Source organism: Peromyscus leucopus, chromosome 7 (assembly GCF_004664715.2).
Source record: "Peromyscus leucopus breed LL Stock chromosome 7, UCI_PerLeu_2.1, whole genome shotgun sequence".
NCBI classification, from domain to species: Eukaryota; Metazoa; Chordata; class Mammalia; order Rodentia; family Cricetidae; genus Peromyscus; species Peromyscus leucopus.
In genome coordinates, this window is record NC_051069.1 from 67,492,185 (window position 1) to 67,510,882 (window position 18,698).

At 43.2% G+C, this 18,698-nt stretch overlaps 1 protein-coding gene across 1 annotated transcript; it reads left to right on the forward strand.

Annotated features, from left to right (window-relative positions):
* Window positions 1-338: 338 nt before the first annotated feature.
* LOC114686794 (glutathione S-transferase A2-like) lies at window positions 339-12,394 on the forward strand. Its single transcript, XM_028861464.2, has 7 exons — window positions 339-465; window positions 3,235-3,344; window positions 6,256-6,307; window positions 7,145-7,277; window positions 9,100-9,241; window positions 11,251-11,382; window positions 12,180-12,394. Exons 2-7 carry the CDS (start codon window positions 3,258-3,260, stop codon window positions 12,300-12,302), a joined length of 669 nt encoding a protein of 222 aa, XP_028717297.1. The 5' UTR covers window positions 339-465; window positions 3,235-3,257; the 3' UTR covers window positions 12,303-12,394.
* Window positions 12,395-18,698: the final 6,304 nt, after the last annotated feature.

The following is an 18,698-nucleotide window of genomic DNA, read 5'->3' on the forward strand; positions in this document are numbered from 1 at the left end:
GGTTCTATGGGTTGACTCTGTGATTCCATTTATGCTTCTAGTACAGTCTGCTTTCATTGTTTCTTCTTTTCTTGACCAATGTGTTTCATTAGGGTTGTTCACAATAGCATGGATGACACGTTATTTAGAGACACATAAGCATTAAACTATTAATCCCTTAAAGGACTCTAGCTCTTCAGGAAAGGGTGGTGACTTGTAAGCCTCCCCCTGATTTGTCTCATTTCTAGTCTGTTATGAAACTCTGGAATGTTGAACTATGTGGGAGTCCATGGGAGTGGCTGTTCCCTATTGGTCCCTACCCCCTTATTAGAATGGTCACCTTAGGGCTGGAGAGATGGGTCAGCCGTTAAAGGCTAGGCTCACCACCAAAAACATAAGAATCGTCACCTTATTAAAGCAGCGTCCACACTCATCTGGAGCTGCAGGTGGGGCGCTGAGTGGAGAGGAAGCCTGGACTCTCAGTAGGTCAGTTCTATGTTCTCATGTCTGCATCACTGGAAAATAGCTTTAAAGTGCTTTATTTATTATGCATTAATTGTACAGAACAGCTGGTTTTATTATGTAATTTTCACTCATGTATGTTGTATACTTTGATCATATTCACTTCTCACTACTTTCAATTTTTACCTGTGTTTGATTTCTAGTTCATATGAATTATTTTATGAAGGAGCTATTTCTCCTTCTCTTTTCCTTCTCTCTTTTGGTCATCCCCCACTACACCCCTCCCCTCCACCATCCCTCCTCCCCCTTCTCCCTCCTTCCTCATCCTGGTCTTCATTCTGCTCTTCTTCTGCTCCTTCCCTCGTCAACTACTCCTCCTTTTTCTCCTTCTGCTTCTCTCTCTGTTCCCTCTTCCCTCCTCCTGCTTCAGTCACTGAGCTGAAGGGTGGGGTTTAATGTATTTGCAAGGGCCTCTAAATGATGGGATTCAGGACAGTGAGGAGTAGACCTGGACTGCCCTCTCAGGGAAACCTAAGATCAATAGTGTTCTTCTCTTGAATTGTATGTGCCAACCTCACAGAGAACTTGTAGATTCCTCCCAGGTGAGAACTTCTATTTACCCAGACTCTCCCAGCCACCCTCCCAAAGCACTTCCCCAGTTGGGTTTTCTACCACATTTGTTTCTGTCTTGTGGAATCTAATTGTATTGATAATTCTGTTTAAATAGCAGAATGGCCTTTTCACATTTAGGATTTGTTACCTTACTACTATCTTAATATTTAATTGCCCAACACAAACTCTGTTATTAAATGGTAAGCCCAAGAAAGAAAATGGAAAAGAAAAGTGTGACTATTGATCTCTGAGAGATCTGAGGACTCCATCATATACCAGGGAGAAGTTGTCTACTTATTTTCTCTGTGATCACAGATGTGTGTAGGAAGGAATGAATGGGAGACCAGAAAACAGTTTAAAATCCTGTAAGAAGACATGGCAGGAAGAAATGAGTCTGTAGAAGAACGAGGTTAAATACAAATTCTGACACTAAGTAGTTATGTGGCCAATCCTATGCTAAGGTTCAAAGCATTCCTCATGAATATGGAGAAGGCTAGCAGAATCTTAACACGTGCAGTTCTAAAACTGGGAGGTTAAAGAGAGAGCCACACAGCTCAGCAGAGATGTCGTTTTTAAGGTGTAAGTCACCATATGGCTGCAAGGCAAGTGATGCTGAGGAAAGGCTGCAACCCAGGGAACACAAGAAGAAAGTCTTTGAAAGCCTCAGAATCTCAGAGTCCCTGTGAGGTCCCCAGGACAGAAGCTGTGCAGAGCAAACTAGAGTTCATGGAATAAACAAAGAAAAGCACAGACAGAAAAGAACAGAGTGTTATAAAGTGCCTGAGAACACTGTTAGGTGCCCATGAGAAGCAAGTGTAAACTGAGGGCAGGGAGGCCAACATCTGAGGGGTAAGAATGTTCCTGGGGCCTGGTGATACTGACCCAGTAGAGAGAGCCCACCAGCTCTAGAGGATCTGGTGTCTTCTCCTGGCCTTTGCAGCTACTGCACCCATGTGCACCTACAGACAGACAGACAGACAGACCACACACACACACACACACACACACACACACACACACACACACACACACAGAGTACCTAGTTAAAGGAGACACTGAAATTTCCTATCACATCACAAGTTAAAGCACTACCCATGACCCATGATGTTGACTTTCCAGCCCCTGAGCAGCAGGGACCCAGCACATCTGCTCACTGTGCAGGAACTGAGCTGTGCTCTCAGGGTGTCCTCAGCACGGAACTGTATGGACATCCTCTCTCCTGCAAACGTGTGACAGGGACACCTCCTCACCAATAACTTTGTGGAGATGAAGTAAAGTTCCAATGAAGAACTGCCCGTTTTGTGGTGTTACTGCATCAATGGCTCTCTTGTGAACACAGAACAGGGTCCAGTGTTCAGTGGGAAACAGAACTGTAACCCAGAGACGAGCTCTTCTCCTGGGAGAACTAGGGTTTGGCACAGCCAAGGTGACACCAAGCCATTGACAGCTTCTGAATTGAGCAGCCCAGGAGCAAAGGACTGGGGAGGGACTTTGTCTCATCCCTCTGTGATGGCTCAGCTGTCCAAGGTCAACAGCTTCCAGTCCTTCATCTCTATAGGATCAGGGCTGCTCCGTTTATGTCCTCAAAGAGAAGGTGAAAGAACCAAGCCAACCCCTTGACAGGCCGTTCAGTCTTCTCTCAGAGATCAGGCTCAATTTCAGTTTCCCGAGACTTAATCAAGCAGTTTCTGGGAGGGTCATGAACAAAGACATAGTCCTTGCAGTAGCTCCCCTTTGCACATACTCTGACTGCTCAAGGTTCAGCTAGTTCTTTACTTATACTATCCTGTTTGTGGTTTTTCCCTTTAAACCCCCTCATCCTGAGAGCTCAGGGCCATCCTCCTCCACCCACTGTGTTGAGTGTTGGACATGGACCAAGCCTTGGCTTGTTTGTTATCAAAAAACACCTTTGTGTTTTGTATCGGATATTGGCTCTGTGGTGGTCTTGTTCAGGGGTCTCACAACATCTCCCAAACAAAGGCACATGGCCAGCTGAGACCTGTTTGGTGTAATTGCAGGTTTGTGGTCACTGATGGGTGAGAAATCAGTCAACAAGACCCTCCTGAGCCCCCTGGAAGCTGCCCATGAAGAAGGCAGATTTCCCTCCTCTAGTGTTGTGTTATTACTCACGTCCCAAAGCACAGTCTTCCTGGCATTGACCTCTTTGCTTTTCCTTCACAGTCAGTGAAACCACAGTTGCTGCCATGGCCGGGAAGCCCGTGCTTCATTACTTCAAAGCCCGGGGCCGAATGGAATGCATCAGGTGGCTGCTGGCTGCAGCAGGGGTGGAGGTAGGTTGTGCATTGTGCTTCTGGAACCGGACCTAAGACAAGTTGAAAATACTTCTGTAAGCTGAGAGTCTTCACACCAGGAAAACTGTAAACAGATATGCACTAAATGGTATTCATCTTGGCTCCATGGTGCTGGCAAGACAAAAAGGCAGGACTATAATTATGTTCACAGTCAGCCTCTAAAAGAAGTATGCCACCTTTATCTACCAGACCACACACTACAACTTACACAGTGCCTGTGGGAGATAATGGAATCACGCCCAGTGTGCCCAGCCACCACGATGACCCTTGGGCCCAGGCCTAGAATTGCTGTACTCTTGTTGATGGAAGAGCCCCCCTTTCCTGATGCTTCCCATAGAATGTGAACACCAACCCCACAAAAATGGTAATGAGAAGAAGATGGATTGATTTGAACAAATGAAAATCTTACTATGCTCTCTATCAAAGAACACATTCACATTAAAAGATGTTTTCAATAGAAAAAAAATCAGATACTTAATAATCAGATACTTTCTCCAAAAACCAAAGGGGGAAAAGAGTCCTTACATTTGGAGATTCACGGTGAGGTGTTTGTGACAGGGACGTATGACACCTCACCTCTGACATTAAGGTCAGAGTCACAGAGAAGATGGGCACAGAGGGGAACAGGGTGACTTTAGCTGGTTGTTGTTCGATATGGTAATTGATAGATGGAGGCTCTTTGCACCTTGTGCAGTTTTACAGCAGAGACCCAGGAATTCCCATGATAAAAATGGTTTAGAGGGGACAGGAGACTGAAGTGATGGTTCAGTATCAAAATCCAATACTGTTCTTGCAGAGGACCCACACCGGATGCTCACAGCCGCCTGTTACCCTAGCCTCAGAGGGTTCCCGTGCCTCTGGTCTCCATGGGAACTTACACTGCCTCCCCCTACACTCCTATAATAGAAAAAATGTTAACAGTGGTAAACTATACAAGAGAAGCTTAATGGAATTAAATTAAAAATATGCAGCACAAATGGGAAACCTGACACAGAAGGCAGTAAGAACCCTCCTGTCAAAACCGATCAATACTCAGTAATCAGTTTGTAGAGACCATCAAATGCCAGGGGCAGGCCTGGTAGGGAGGGTATAGGTGGTGAATAAAACAGAGGCCCCATCTTCAGGTGACCCCCATGTCAATGAGCTTTCAGCTAAGAGTGTGAGTGGCCCCAGTGAGGTGTGGAAGCAACATTCTGAGGTTAAATGTTTTCCTTTCCAGTTGTAGAGCAGAAAGTTCTGGTAGGCTTTAGTGCTGCCCTCTAGAGGTGTCACTGGGAAAAACACTTCCCAGTTCACATCAGGACAGCTCAGAAGTTGGCAATTTCCTGAGAGGAAGTCAGGGACACTTCCTGAGACCTTGTCCTCAAGAGGCTTGAAGGATGAAGTGGTGTCCTGTGAAGGCTGCTTTGGTGTCTTCCCTCAGTGTCATGGCAACATGTTTACCTCAGCCATGGAATCACACATCCATTTCTAAAAGAACAGGGATGGCTTCAGCTGGATCCTTTCTGAATGAAGGGGTGCATTGGAACCGAGACACACAAATGCCAGCCTGGGAGGATTGCTTTAAATAATTCAATAATTGGGTGCCAGTGTCTTATGCCAGCTTTGTGGCTCAGGGATATGTTCTAAGCCATTGGACTGCTGATTCAGCACAGGAGGAGGGGGTGGGGCATCTGCATAGAAACCTTCCTGTTCCCTGTCCCAGAGTGACTGAGAAGCCAGTGGGCAGGGGCTATTAGAGACCCTGGCTCACACCTTCCAGACTCAATGTGCCCACAGGCTGCCCGTTGACCTCATCACCCTCACACCCACCAACCCCCTCACAGTTCAGCCGCCCTCTGTGATGACGTCAGCACTCTGTGCAGCTCTCTGAAATCTGTGCGTGTTGTCCATACTCACATTTCATTCCATCAGTTCAGTCCAGGTGGTTATGGAGTCATCCACAAACTGCCTCGCCAAGCAAGGTAGAAGATGATTTTCAACCTTTCATGAAAGAAAAGTTTCTTTAAACCGTGAAAGGAAGAGAGTGGTTTACTACTCTAGAGGGCTGGAGAGAGGACTGGGTGACTAAAAATTAAGCCACATGGGTTCAGATCCCAGGAATCCATGTGAAAGGCCAGAGTGGGTTTTCGTTGGGTATGTGTATCCTCACACAAAAATATATTATTACGTATACATAAAACAAATAACTATTTAAAAAATACAATAACAGCCCCACAAAGTAAGCAAGTTTGATGTGGGCCTAGAGTAATAGCTTGGCTGTTTAGAGTTCTTATTGCATATACAATGTACTATGGTTCCCAGCATCCATATATGACAGTTAAAACTGTTTATTACCCCATATCCAACTGAATCATAACCTCTTGCTTCCATGATCTCTGACCACTGAGATGTGTGTTTTCACATGCATAAGACCATCCCCCCCCAACACACACACATACATTTAAAATTGTAAAACTAAATCCTGAAGAAAATTTAAAAAAAAAAAACTATGCATTATGGTCATAGCATGTGCCATAATGAAGACACAGAAAGTTCTATTCTGTTATCACTGAAGTTAACAGGCTTTCCTGAGAGTTCAAAACCTCAACAGTCCATTTCCCAGTGCTGGTCCTTACAGTGAGATCACTGTCTTCTTAGGACCTAAGCATGGACATAGTGGGGGCAGGGAGGAGGAACACTACAAGAATGAGCAGCTTTGTCATGGTCATCACCCTTTTGTTGATGGATCTAAATCTGAATTTGCAAGTGGCCAGGTCCAGATGCCTTCATGTGTACTCCAAGTTTTAACTTCTGCAGATGTACTACCAGACACAGACCACTCAAGTTCAAAAGTCTACAACAACACAGAATGAGCTAATGAAAATGCATTTACTTTTTCTTTCTTCAGTTTGAAGAGAAGTTTATAGAATGTCCAGAAGACTTGGAAAAGTTAAAAAAAGGTAACACCAAGTATCCATATGTCTTCAATGAGGTGCCTAGTAGAAGGTTTACCAGATGGTGATGTTGGTGGGTAGTGGGTGGTGGGTGGGAATAGTCAAGAACGGCAGAGTGATATGATGTAGATAGTGGGTTCCCTTGAGTGCTCTGAAAATGAAAACAATGATAAGAGAGAGGAAGTTAGTTTCTGCAAACATTTGTCTGGTGACTGGTAAATAAATGTTTTCTTACTATTTCTGCATCAGAGTGTGCTATTTCATTCAGGCTCACTTTCATTCACTTCTACCATCATTTTCTTCACCCACAATGCCCAATAACCTCACAGGTACATGGCCATTGATTAAATCATAGGTGGACAAACAGCTGGGTTAATTTTCTTGAGCATTTTCATTCCGGCTACTGATGAGTTGCTATCAACCCACAAATACAGCCTGGAGGAATTAGTGGCTCACTACCCAGGAAACTGTCGTACACCTTATGTCTTGAAGATAACTAGACTTCCAAACTCCCTACATAGCTCTATTTGCATGGTGGACCTCTGCTCTCCCTCCTAACTTCTCAAATGTATCCAGAGACAAGAACTGAACATAAAAACATGCATGAGAGATATAATATGAATCTGGATAGGAAATAACAGTGAATGAGCGAAGCTCAAAAGCCAACAAAAGATTATGAGACAGAGAGAAAGCAGGAGCTAAAAGTAAATGGGATTTTAATTAAAGACTGGCTACCAATCATTTATCTTTCCTTTGCATGATCAGATATTTCAATACAACTTTTCTGTTCCTGAGAGTGAGACTTGCACACTTCACAGACCTCTTTCCTTTCTTCTTTCAAAGATGGGAAACTGATGTTTGACCAGGTGCCCATGGTGGAGATTGACGGGATGATACTGGTGCAGACCAGAGCCATTCTCAACTACATTGCCACCAAATACGACCTCTATGGCAAGGATGTGAAGGAGAGGGCCATGTACGGTACATTTCCTGTTATTACTCCAAGGGGAAACAAAGGAAGGAATTGGTGTCTCCATCAATGAGCAAAAATGTGTCAGGCTTTGAGTCTTGGAGCAGGCTGGCTCTTGATATAAACACTTAGTCCAAGTACTTAAGAGTAGACGAAGGAGAGGGAGGAGGAGCTGGGGTGGGTTCAGGTGAGTGTGACTGCAGCAGAGGATGATGTTGCCAGCACAGCTCCGGGACAGAGTTGCAAACATGATGTTCCAAGGGCCCTGAGCATGGTGGAATCAGGACTCCAGGTGCTCCAGGCTTCAGAGACTGGACCTCAGCCAACAGCTTAGGACAAAGGACACAGGGCTTGAGGCTAGAGGAGGAGTCCTAGGGAGGGAAGGAGGAAGGAGCTGCTTCCCACATCCCAGGAGTAGGAATAGTGCAGAGCAAGACCTGAATTGCCAGCCGGTTCTATGGACTGGTCAACTCAATGAGCCTTAGAGAGACCGGTTCCCATGGACCAAGATTACCTGAAGCATTTAATTCAGAACTAAAGCAACCAGGCTGAATGTACCACCCATGGTGGGACCCATGCTGCTGTGACATATTCATTCATTCATAAACCACTGTGTATGAGTATTGTAGTGCTCAGAGAGCTAAATGTGGTGCTAGCCAGCAACACTAGTGTGAGAAACATATGTCCATGGAAAGAGAGACTCGGCTTTATAGTGCTTGTATAGAAATAAACCTAACAACATTATTTATAATTTTCTCATGGTGGAATCAGCCCAGATATTCAATAATAGAGGAAAGAGAAGCAAAGCATAATTTTGCAATAAAAATACCTGAGTGCTGAGGGAAGGAGAACAAAGGTCAAGTGTGGACACTGCATTATGTAAAGTAGGCAGACACCAGGGCACATGCTCCATGGTTCATTCCATAGGAAACATTCCTGTCCTCCCCGTGGATAAGAAGGAAATGGGTCAGCACCTTCTGGAGTAACTGCCACAGGGGTGGGATTAGAAGTTTCAAGGAAGTGAGGATCAAACTCTTCTAACATTGGAGGATGTTAACATGCTAAGACTGCTACAGATTCATGGAAACACAGAATACCACCTTTCTGTGGGCCAGCAACGGTAGTATGTGAAAATGTGACAATGAAACTCTTTTCCAAAAGCACCTTGCGAAGTACAGTTTAAACAAGGGAACACATGTGTCCTGTGCTGTGCTGTGGGTCAACTGAATAAAGAAATAGTCCAGTCTTGACAAAAGTTAAGAAGGCCAGAATCCAGCAGCACTGTTTGGAGGACATACAGATGTTCTTCATGGAGAACTTCTAACACTGACCAAGAATGACTCTGGACCATGCAGCAGAAGGAGAGGTGCACAGAGATGCATCTGGTGCTTCAAACAGGGCTCTGTGTTGAGCTTACGTGGGAGTCAGAGTGTTAGCTCTGAGAATCTCAGCAGGGTTGTTGAGAACAAATTATGTCAGAGAGAGAGGGGGGCAAGAGAGAGAGAGAGAGAGAGAGAGAGAGAGAGAGAGAGAGAGAGAGAGAGAGAGAGAGAGAGAGAGCTGTAGACTTTGACGGTTATCTTCTGGATTGCTAGTGATGCTCTTTGTCCTTGGGATGGGCATGTGTGTAAAAAATTCTAAAAGTGTATCTGAACTGACAGGATATCCTTGAGGGAAATTAAATCTTTAAATATAAAAGATAATAACCCACTAGAGGCTAATAATTTTGCAAACACATTTCAGTGTAAATTTCTCAGGGTTTTAGATTAAAATGTAAAATAGTGAATCCCTGAAAATCCTTGACCATTTGGATAATTTTGTCTTTCAGGATTGACATGTATTCAGAGGGCATTGTAGATCTGAGTGAAATGATTATGCAACTGATTATATGTCCCCCGGACCAAAAAGAAGCCAAGATTTCCATGATAAAAGACAGGACCAAAAACCGGTACTTGCCTGCCTTTGAAAAAGTAAGTGGGCTCTTTGAAGTCAGGGGACACTGAGTTCCAAGGACAGGAGAATGTAGAGTCTGGGAGAGAAAGTTTGCTGCAGTGCTGACCTTCCATGAGCCTCTCTGTGCAGCCCCCTGCCCCACAGGACACTGTGGAAAATGGCCTGTGAAGGAGCCCTGCATGGTCATGCCAGTCTAGGGGGCAGTATGCAACAGGGTTCATGGCCACAACCAGAACTTGATCTGTGGAAGCTGAGCCACACCAGAGATGGACTCAGATCCTGCAGAACACAACAGGCTTCAATTCCAGAGCAAACTCAAGAAAAACACAGATGGGAAAATATTCTGTCACATCACACAGGGAGGCAGAGTGACTGGCTGTCAGGAGAATATGATAGTGCTTCAAAGACAGAAGGGAAGTGCCTGAACAAGGACAGGGACAGAGGGTGGACGGGAGGAGGCTGATGAAGTGATGTTAAGGGAAACTGACCTGCCAGAATTGGGGTCTCAGATGCCAGGCTTGGAGGAGAGCCATGAAAATTCAACAAATGAAGGTGTGTCAGTGACATGGAGTGCCTCTCTTAGTCAGGGATTCTCTTTGGAGGAATATCAAGAACACTTCATAAATACTTGATTTTCTATCAAGTAAAGGTAAGAACAGAGCTATGATCCTAGAGGATATGGGCATCCTACACATTCAGGAGAGACCTGACTATGACCCCCATGTTACAAAGCATCACCTTAATTTTCATCCTTTCACTGAAAGTTCACTCACTGATGTCTCTGCTCTGTGGGAGAGTTTTAGGGCCATCAGGTCCTCACACAGCCCGCTAAAGTCAAGGCTACATCTCCTAGAATATAATGTCCAGCCATCACAACTTACAGCATATGGTGTATGAGATTCATAACATCCATGCACACAATGAGCTATGTCCTGAGAACATTTGATGCTGCCTTTTGTATTTTTAGTTTTTCTTCATTTTTCCTTTAAAAAATAAAACAAAAACAGCGTCTCTCTATTATGTAGCTCTGGCTCTTCCAGAAGTCTCTATGTGGACTGGCCTTGAGCTCACAAAGATCCACTGCCTCAGCTTCTTGAATGCTGAGATTATATGTGTGTACCACTGTGCCTGGCTTCCTTTATTTTTGGAGGTGCTAATTTTATTTTTCTCTGTAGACATGTACAGTGTGAGAAGGTGATCACAAAGCCTTTATAGTTCTTTACTTGTAGCTCATGCCTTAAGAATGGCTTTTCCTTGTGAATATCTGTGATTTTCATATTGCTGGAATATTTAAGTAAATGCCATATGAATGTAACTAAGACAGTATTAATATCCAATATTCACACTACCAGAAATGTTGAAATCAATGTTAAATAAATACATAGCTACCAATCAGATAGCAAGATTAGCACCGTATGGTGTTGGCATGCTCATCTGTCAACATTCATGTGTTATCAGTACAATGTTACTTACAGACTCCAACTCAGTTCACCCTGTGCAATTCAGCATGTCAATCATGACACAGTGAAGGATGGGAGTCAAAGCCAATGCTGTAAAGGGGAGGATGGGTGTACTTCAGATTCCAGAGACCTGAGGAGAGCAGACAGAAAAATGCAGACGGGATGTTCTCTGGTGACTGATGCTCCCTGCAGGCAGTCTCTGTCCAAGAGAGATTGAACAGAGGACAGGGAGAGGAAAGTCCTGACATTCCAGTGTCCCATCAGCTTAAAATAATAGGAAGAACAAGATGTGTCAGGGCTAATCCTTACAACAGGTGGAAAATGTAAAGAATGGTAGGTGGTGTGAAGGCCATAGGAACTGGCAATGAGAGAGAAAGGTCACCTGAACTTTAAAGAGGAGGTTGCCTGCCTGACTTCTCCCTCTCCCTCTTGTATCTTAGGCCTAGAGAAGTGTCTGCACGTCTATCCCTGACCGGAAGAGGCAGAGTATCCCTTGGGAGACTTGGGAAAAGTCAGTGGTCCCTGCCCAACTCTATGTTCATAATCTGTCTCCTTTAATTCTGCAGGTGTTGAAGAGCCATGGACAAGACTACCTTGTTGGCAACAGGCTGACCAGGGTGGACATTCACCTGCTGGAACTTCTCCTCTATATTGAAGAACTTGACTCCAGCCTTCTGGCCCCTTTCCCCCTGCTGAAGGTGAGATCACCTGAGAGAGGCAGCCACACACACATGACTCTGAGAATATAATGGTGGCCTGGGGGCTATTGAGGGCCCATCCTCAAGCCTCCAAACTGAGATACTGGACCCTGGTTTCAGGCATGAAAATTATCTTTTTGTGTATGGAGACTGGAGGCTGGTACCCCAAGAAGAATATTTTGCCTTTTGTCATGAGAAAGATGCAAGAGTTTCCCTGGACCCCTGTTTTTTGCAGGATGCTTCTGGCCTTCATCTTCATCTCATGTGTCCTGTCTTTCCACACTCAAGGTCTCAGCAGTTCTCTGTCATGCTGATCCCCTTCCTCAGCTCTGACTAATCAACACTGTGCTTCCCTCTCCACAACATCCACCATGACAACTTCCATCCCCCAGTTACCCCATCCTTATCTCCAGGGGTGAAAACTGGCTGTAACTTGCTCCTAGTTAGACTGAGATTTTCTGTGTCCATTTCCAACTCAGTTTTTCATGTCTTCAGTTTTCTTTGGTAGTCTCTGCTTTCACACCTGAGAAACACAGTGCTCTGTGCTCTGCACCACAAAACCAGATCTACAGGGTGTGTCAGGGACCAGAGGGAAGGAAAGTGTATGTCAAAGGAGGTCTTTAGGCAGGTTATTCTGAACTGTGGTTTCAGCTCATGGTTTTATTATTCTTCTCATGTCTACACTGGAGCTGTTGTAAGGATGCAGTTAGTTGGTCATGTTCTGGGAGGGGCTCAGAGTTTTTTGGATTGTCCACATAAGCCATTCTGACTCTCAGGCTGTGTTTTCTGGATTACAGGCCCTGAAGAGCAGACTCAGCAGCCTGCCCAATGTGAAGAAGTTCCTACAGCCTGGCAGTCAGAGAAAGCCTCCCCTTGATGCCAAACAAATCGAAGAGGCTAGGAAGATTTTCAAGTTCTAGGAAAGCTGCATTGAGAGAGCCCACAGACACCAGTCTCTGGGGTTTTTAAATAATAAACAGCAATTGTTCATCCTGGTGTTTGAGAAAATGAACATGAACAAGGGATATATGCATGGCATGTGTTCAAGTTGTTGACCTGGGATTGCAGGATCACATTCTAAGAAGGCAAATAATAATCATTACAAATAAGAGCAAAGGTTGTACAAATGAGGAAAAACTAACTAAAAAGAACACTGTCAAGAGAAAAGAAGTGACTAACATTGTTGTAGAATGAGCCACAAAATTTAAAGGTAACATTTAATTACAAGACAAAGAAATAAAAATGAAAAAATAGAATAAAAAATAAAGAAAAAAATTTAAGGTCTAAAAATAGAGGTGCAATTACAGGACAAGGAATTGGATAACTAGTGTAAAGATATTTTAAAGAAAGATAAAATACCAGAGAAAATAAAACTAAATATTTAAAATAGTGAGGGTGAATCTGGAGGGCAGGCTCACAAGTTACAAGCACTGGTTTTTCTTGGAGAGGACCAGGTTAGGTGCCTAACATCTCCATGACATCTCACAACCAACTGTAACTCCAGCTCCATAGAACCTGATGTCATCTTCAGACCTCTGTGGTCACTGTTCACCCGTGATATACATACATATATTTAGTCAAAACACCTCGACATGTAAAATAAAAATTAAAAAATACTTTAATAGTAAAAATAGAGAGAAAAATACACTTTCAAGCAAAATAACAATAACAGAAAATATCTTTGAAAAGTTTCTGTCTTTAGCAGGGTGTGGTGGCACATGCCTTTAATCCCAGCATTGGGAAGCAGAGCTACATGCATCTCTGTGAGTTCAAGGCCAGCCTGGTCTACATAGTGAGTTCCAGGACAGCTAGAGCTACAGAATAGTGATGCCCAGTCTCAAATGAATAAATAAATGATAAATAAATTCTGCCTTGCTCCACTGGAATCTGATGATTTCATCTTTTCCTTGCAACCTCAAATCTCTAGGTCCAGTCCTGTCCTGAATATCTTGTGTTGAGGTCTAGCCTGGTGGGTCTGCCGAATCCTACTCTCTGCATACCCTCCCCCTTCCTCTGATCCAGCCTGGGCTCCACACCCACTGCCCTGCTGAGCTCCACTTACACTGTTGTCAACCTCTAGCTCAGGCCAGGATGCACATCTTACACACAGGTCCAGGTTCTCCCCTCAACTGTGGGAGACACAGAGATCCTTGTGCTCACAGACAAGCACTAGGGGGACTAGGAATGCTAAACACATAGGATTGTCCTATCAAAGAGAATGATGTATTAACTCTTTCCCTTCCAGGGGTCTGGGAAGGAATAGGGCTAAAGCCTGGTGACCTTTGAGCTATCTTAGTATCAAAGACTACACTGGATCCTCTACCAGATCTTCATCATGAGCTGTCAATCTATAGAATCCATCTTTATGGAAGATGTTATGTGTACCTTATAAAGAATTCTGATATAGTCATGTCTTTAGTTTTATTATGCCTACAGGATATAGTTTATGGACAGGAATTTTTCAACTAATTTTGCTGTGCTTAAATAAACTACTCAGAGTCAGACTACTTTCTTCCCTCCCATGGATTGTTGTTGTTCTGTCTGTGGTGGTTGCAGAGACTCCCATACGCAAAACCCCACTACAACCTGAACCCATCCCTTCTGACTGTACCCAACTCCCAATCCCAGCCCTTCCTAAAATCCTGTGCTTTATGCCAGACTGCTGTGTCCACATCAGACACAGAACCAACAAAAGTCTACATACCCAGTTTTCATGGAGAACAATACAAGCAATATGAATGATAAAGGCAGTATCTTTCCCAAGCCAAATCCAGCAGAACTACAACATGCTCTCCAGTGAGAATGAACCCCAGAACACAGATCTGAAAGAGAAATCACATGTTTCCTCAAAGGATTCTGAGTGATTAGAGAAGAATCAAAGAAACAGCTCAATGAAATCAAAAGAAGAAAATAAATGCTTGGGTAATGTCCAAGAAAACACAGACATGATGGCCATAATGAAGACAACCCAGGATTTGAAAACAGATTCAGTAGAGAGAAATATTTAGAGAACTCAAGCTGAAATGAATGCAGAATTGAAAAAATGAATGATCCAATTAGAAAAAACTCAGGGGAATGTCTTACATAGAGGATGGGTCAAGAATAAGAAACTGTATCAGTCCTCAAAGATAAAGTAGAGGGGAGAGATCACACAAATATTATGAAATTAAAAATATATAAAGAAACATCCAGGAAATGTAGGACACCATGAACATTCTAACTCTTAAATATAGGCACAGGTGACAGAGAAGAATCCCAGGTCAATGGCATAGACAAGACCTTCAACAAGATCATAGAAGAGTGGTCCTCAAACTTCCCATTGCTGCGATCATTTAACACAGTTCCTCATGTTGTGGGGACCCCAAACTCTGATGGACAAAGTTTCACAAAAATGGTACTACTTAATTACAGACACAGAGCAATGACAATCCACCCATAGAAGGGGCTTTCCATACTCTATTTGCTCCAATAGACAAATCTTCTTGACAAAAATAAACTAAAAATGAGAAATGAATGACATCCATCAAACGGGCTTCACAGAAATCTACAAAATATTACACACACACACACACACACACACACACACACACACACACCCCATAGAATATACATTCTAGGTCATGGAAATTTCTCTAAATAGACCACATCCTGGAACAGGAGCAATCCTAACACCAGCTGTCATCCCAATATAGATAGAGGAAATCTTATGGGCCACACCCATAAATAAAGAGCCATAAGCAATTAGTAACTGTTGAGAGAGATTCGGCTTTCTCGGGGATGAGTCCCTTGATTGGATCCACATAAATGTGGGCAACACTAAACAGGTTCAAAAGGCTGTATTATTGTTTGTTTGTTTATATGTGTATGTAACCGTGATTAAAGAAAAGGAGGCTGTGAATTTGGGAGAGAGGTTGGGAGGGGTGGACACTGGAGGGACAGTAAGGGGGAAAGAGTGGAGAATGATGTATTTATATTTTAATTAAATTTTAAAAATCACAACAAGGACTGGTGAGGGTGTCACAAGATGACTCACTGGGGAAAGACACCGTCTGCCAAACCTACCACCTGAATTTAATTCCTTCATTCCACACAGTGGAAGGAGAGAATCAACTCCACTAAGCTGTCTTCTGATCTTTATAGATACACTGTGACACACACACACACACACACACACACACACACACACACACACACACACACGTGTGTGTGTGTGTGCACACTTAGACGTCCATAAATAAATGTAAGAAAATGGCTGGTGACAGTGTGAAGAGAGAGGAGCCCTTGCTGGCTGCTGGTGTCTTCATCTGGGTTTTGGTGTCAGGGTAATACTGCATCATAAAATGAGCTTGGAAACCTTTCTTCCTGCTATTTCATGGAACAGTTTGGGTAATGTAAGTGTCAATTCTTCTCTAAGTTCTGGTAGACTTCTGCTGTGAATCCATCTGGTTCTGGGCATATTTTAGGTAGGAGACTTTTTTAAAATACTGCTTCAATCTTGTTCCTGGTTATGAATCAGTTTAAGTACTTTTCTTCTCAACTTAATTGTGCCACATCATATGCATTTAGAAATTCTTCCATTTATTTTAAATTTTCCCATTTATTGGCACAGAGGTTTTAAAGTATGTTCTTAAGGTTTTCTAAATTTCATGATATTCTTTCTTGTAAGGTTGAAAATCTGTTGTGATTCTCACATGTTTCCTTTGTATTGTGAGTTAATACTTGATTCATGCAACAGTGAATGTTTTCCTTGTTCTTTATGTTTAGTTCTTTAACTAATCGACATGGAAATTCTTTTCTAGTTTTGTCCATTTGGTGATCTTTGTGTCTCTTGAGTCCAGATTATGTTTTTCTCTGAGTTTGGTGAACTTTTCTCCTATGATTCTATTGAATATATCATTATGTCTTTAATGTATTCTTCTCTTTCTAGTGCCAAGATCTGTGAATTTGGCCTTTATCTGCTTAGTCATCTCAAAGATCCAAAGAGAACCTGGGTGTCCACGTATTCTCTTTAGCTGCTGCATCTGTCTTTTGGTGACATTCTATGACTCTTAGCTTCTAATAAAGAATAAAGGTCACACAGCCAGGACTATGTAGTAGGACCCTGTCTCCAAAAAAATACATAAAAATAAAAGTCAGAAATGTGCAAAGATTCTCTAACTTATGTGGTGATATTGTGTTCCCCAAAATATTGTGTACCCTATTAAATTCATCTGGGGTCAGAAAAGCCACTAGATACTTAGGTTAGGCAGTGGTAGCACACGCATTTAATCCTAGCATTCCAGAGGCAGAAATCCCTCTGTTCAAGGATACAGCCAACCATGGTAACTCAGGCCTTTAATCCCAGGGAGTGGTGGTAGAAGGCAGAAAGGTTTATAAGGCGTGAGGACTAGGAACTAGAAGCATTTGGCTGGTTAAGCTTTTAGGTTTTGAGCAGCACAGTTCAGCTGAGAGCCATTTGGATATGATGACACAGAGGCTTCCAGTCTGAGGAAACAAGATCAGCTGAGAAATTGGCCAGGTGAGGTTAGCTGTGGCTTGTTCTATCTCTCTGATCTTCCAGTGTTCACCCCAATAACTGGCCTCAGGTATGATTTTATTGATAAGGACTTTTTAGATTCCTGCTACAAACTTGTTAAATGTGCTATAGAACAAGAAAGCTTCTAGGACTACCTTCCACCACACATCCTGAGTTTCCCAAGCCAAGCATAACTCAGCCTGTCCTTTTAAGGCCCCACATTAACACTGGTACTTTGACCTCCGCTTCATAGCATTGGCCACCCTCCACTGGGCTCATTCATGAACTTCAAGGACCCGAGATGCTGATGACCTGGGACTTTGAGTTTCAATGTCTTTTTCAATTTGACATACTGTTAGTTTTGGATTGTCTTTTGACTAATAAAATCTATCTTGACTCAGCTACCTCTTTGGTGAAATGCTGCCTGGCCAGTCTCCTCCAGAACATTAAACACTCCCTTGACTCCATGACCTGCTCACTCCCACCTTATGGGCCCAGGAGCTGGGATTCTTAGGATCTCTGGGCATGTGCAACTTCTCTCTGTCCATGCAATTCTACACACAATGTATCCTAACCCTAGCTGCCCTGGGGAATTGTGCTCCATGATGCACATTTACATCTCACACTATCAGTGTTAGGAGCTCTGCTTTCCCTCTGAGATAATGGAGTCAAATACAAGTCAGTGAGCATGAGTTAGTGAACAGTTGAGCCTTGAACTCAGAGTTCCAAGTTCATCAAGTACAGTTTATGCAGCATAACACAGAGAGCCACTGAACTGATGCACAACAGTGTTAATCCTGTGCCAGACTGGCCATTCTTTATGTTTCATTTTGTGGAACAGGAGGTTGAAGCTCCACCCTCACACATGCTCGACCACTATCCTCTATCTCAAGTACTCTTTTTCACACTTGGCTCATTATTATTATTATTATTATTATTATTATTATTATTATTTTCTTGTGTGTGTGTCTCTGGGTATGTCTGATGCCTGTGGATGCAGGTTCTCATGGAAGCAGAAGAGGGCACTGGATCTCCTGGAAATGGTGGTATAGGTAGCTGTGAGCCTCCTCATGCTGGGATCCAACTCTCATTCTTCTAGAGCAGCAATCTCTCTGGCACCATTTTAAAGTTCCTTCCTTTTGTATTTATACTTTGGGGACAGGGTTTTACTCTGCACTCTTAGGTGGCCTGGAACTCCTTATACAGATCAGATTGGCCTTGAATTGACCCTTCCTGCTTCTGCTTGCAATGGGCTGAGATTACAGGCATGTGCCACTGTTGGACATCAGTTTTCTTCATCTGGAGAGACAGGTCAATAGTAAAGGGCACTTGTTCTAGAAGCAAACTCATGTTCATCTTCTAGCATTCACATGGTGTAACTTCAGTTTCAGGGTGTCTGAAGCCCTCATCTGTGGACAATACACACACACTGGTACACATGCACACATGCAGGCAAACCACTAGCATATGTGAACTAAAACAAAGAAAGAAAGAGAACAAAAACAAAAATCTCTGGAGGAACAGCAGAGGTCCTGGATTGAGAATAAAGAAATGCAAGTCTAGAAGAGCTTTACTATAGAAGTCTCTAGGAAGATTCAAGCTATATTTTCTTGCATATGACACTGAGGGAAATCATATGTTGAGAGACAAACAGCATTAACTTGCAAATAATAGTTAACTTCAATCAAGTTATCTGAAAATAACAATGAGATTCTGACCTAGGCAAGTAGGTAATTCTTGAGTGACAGGGTTCTTGAGAGAGAGGATGAGGGGATCAGTAGGTAAAGAGACAGGTAAGGTT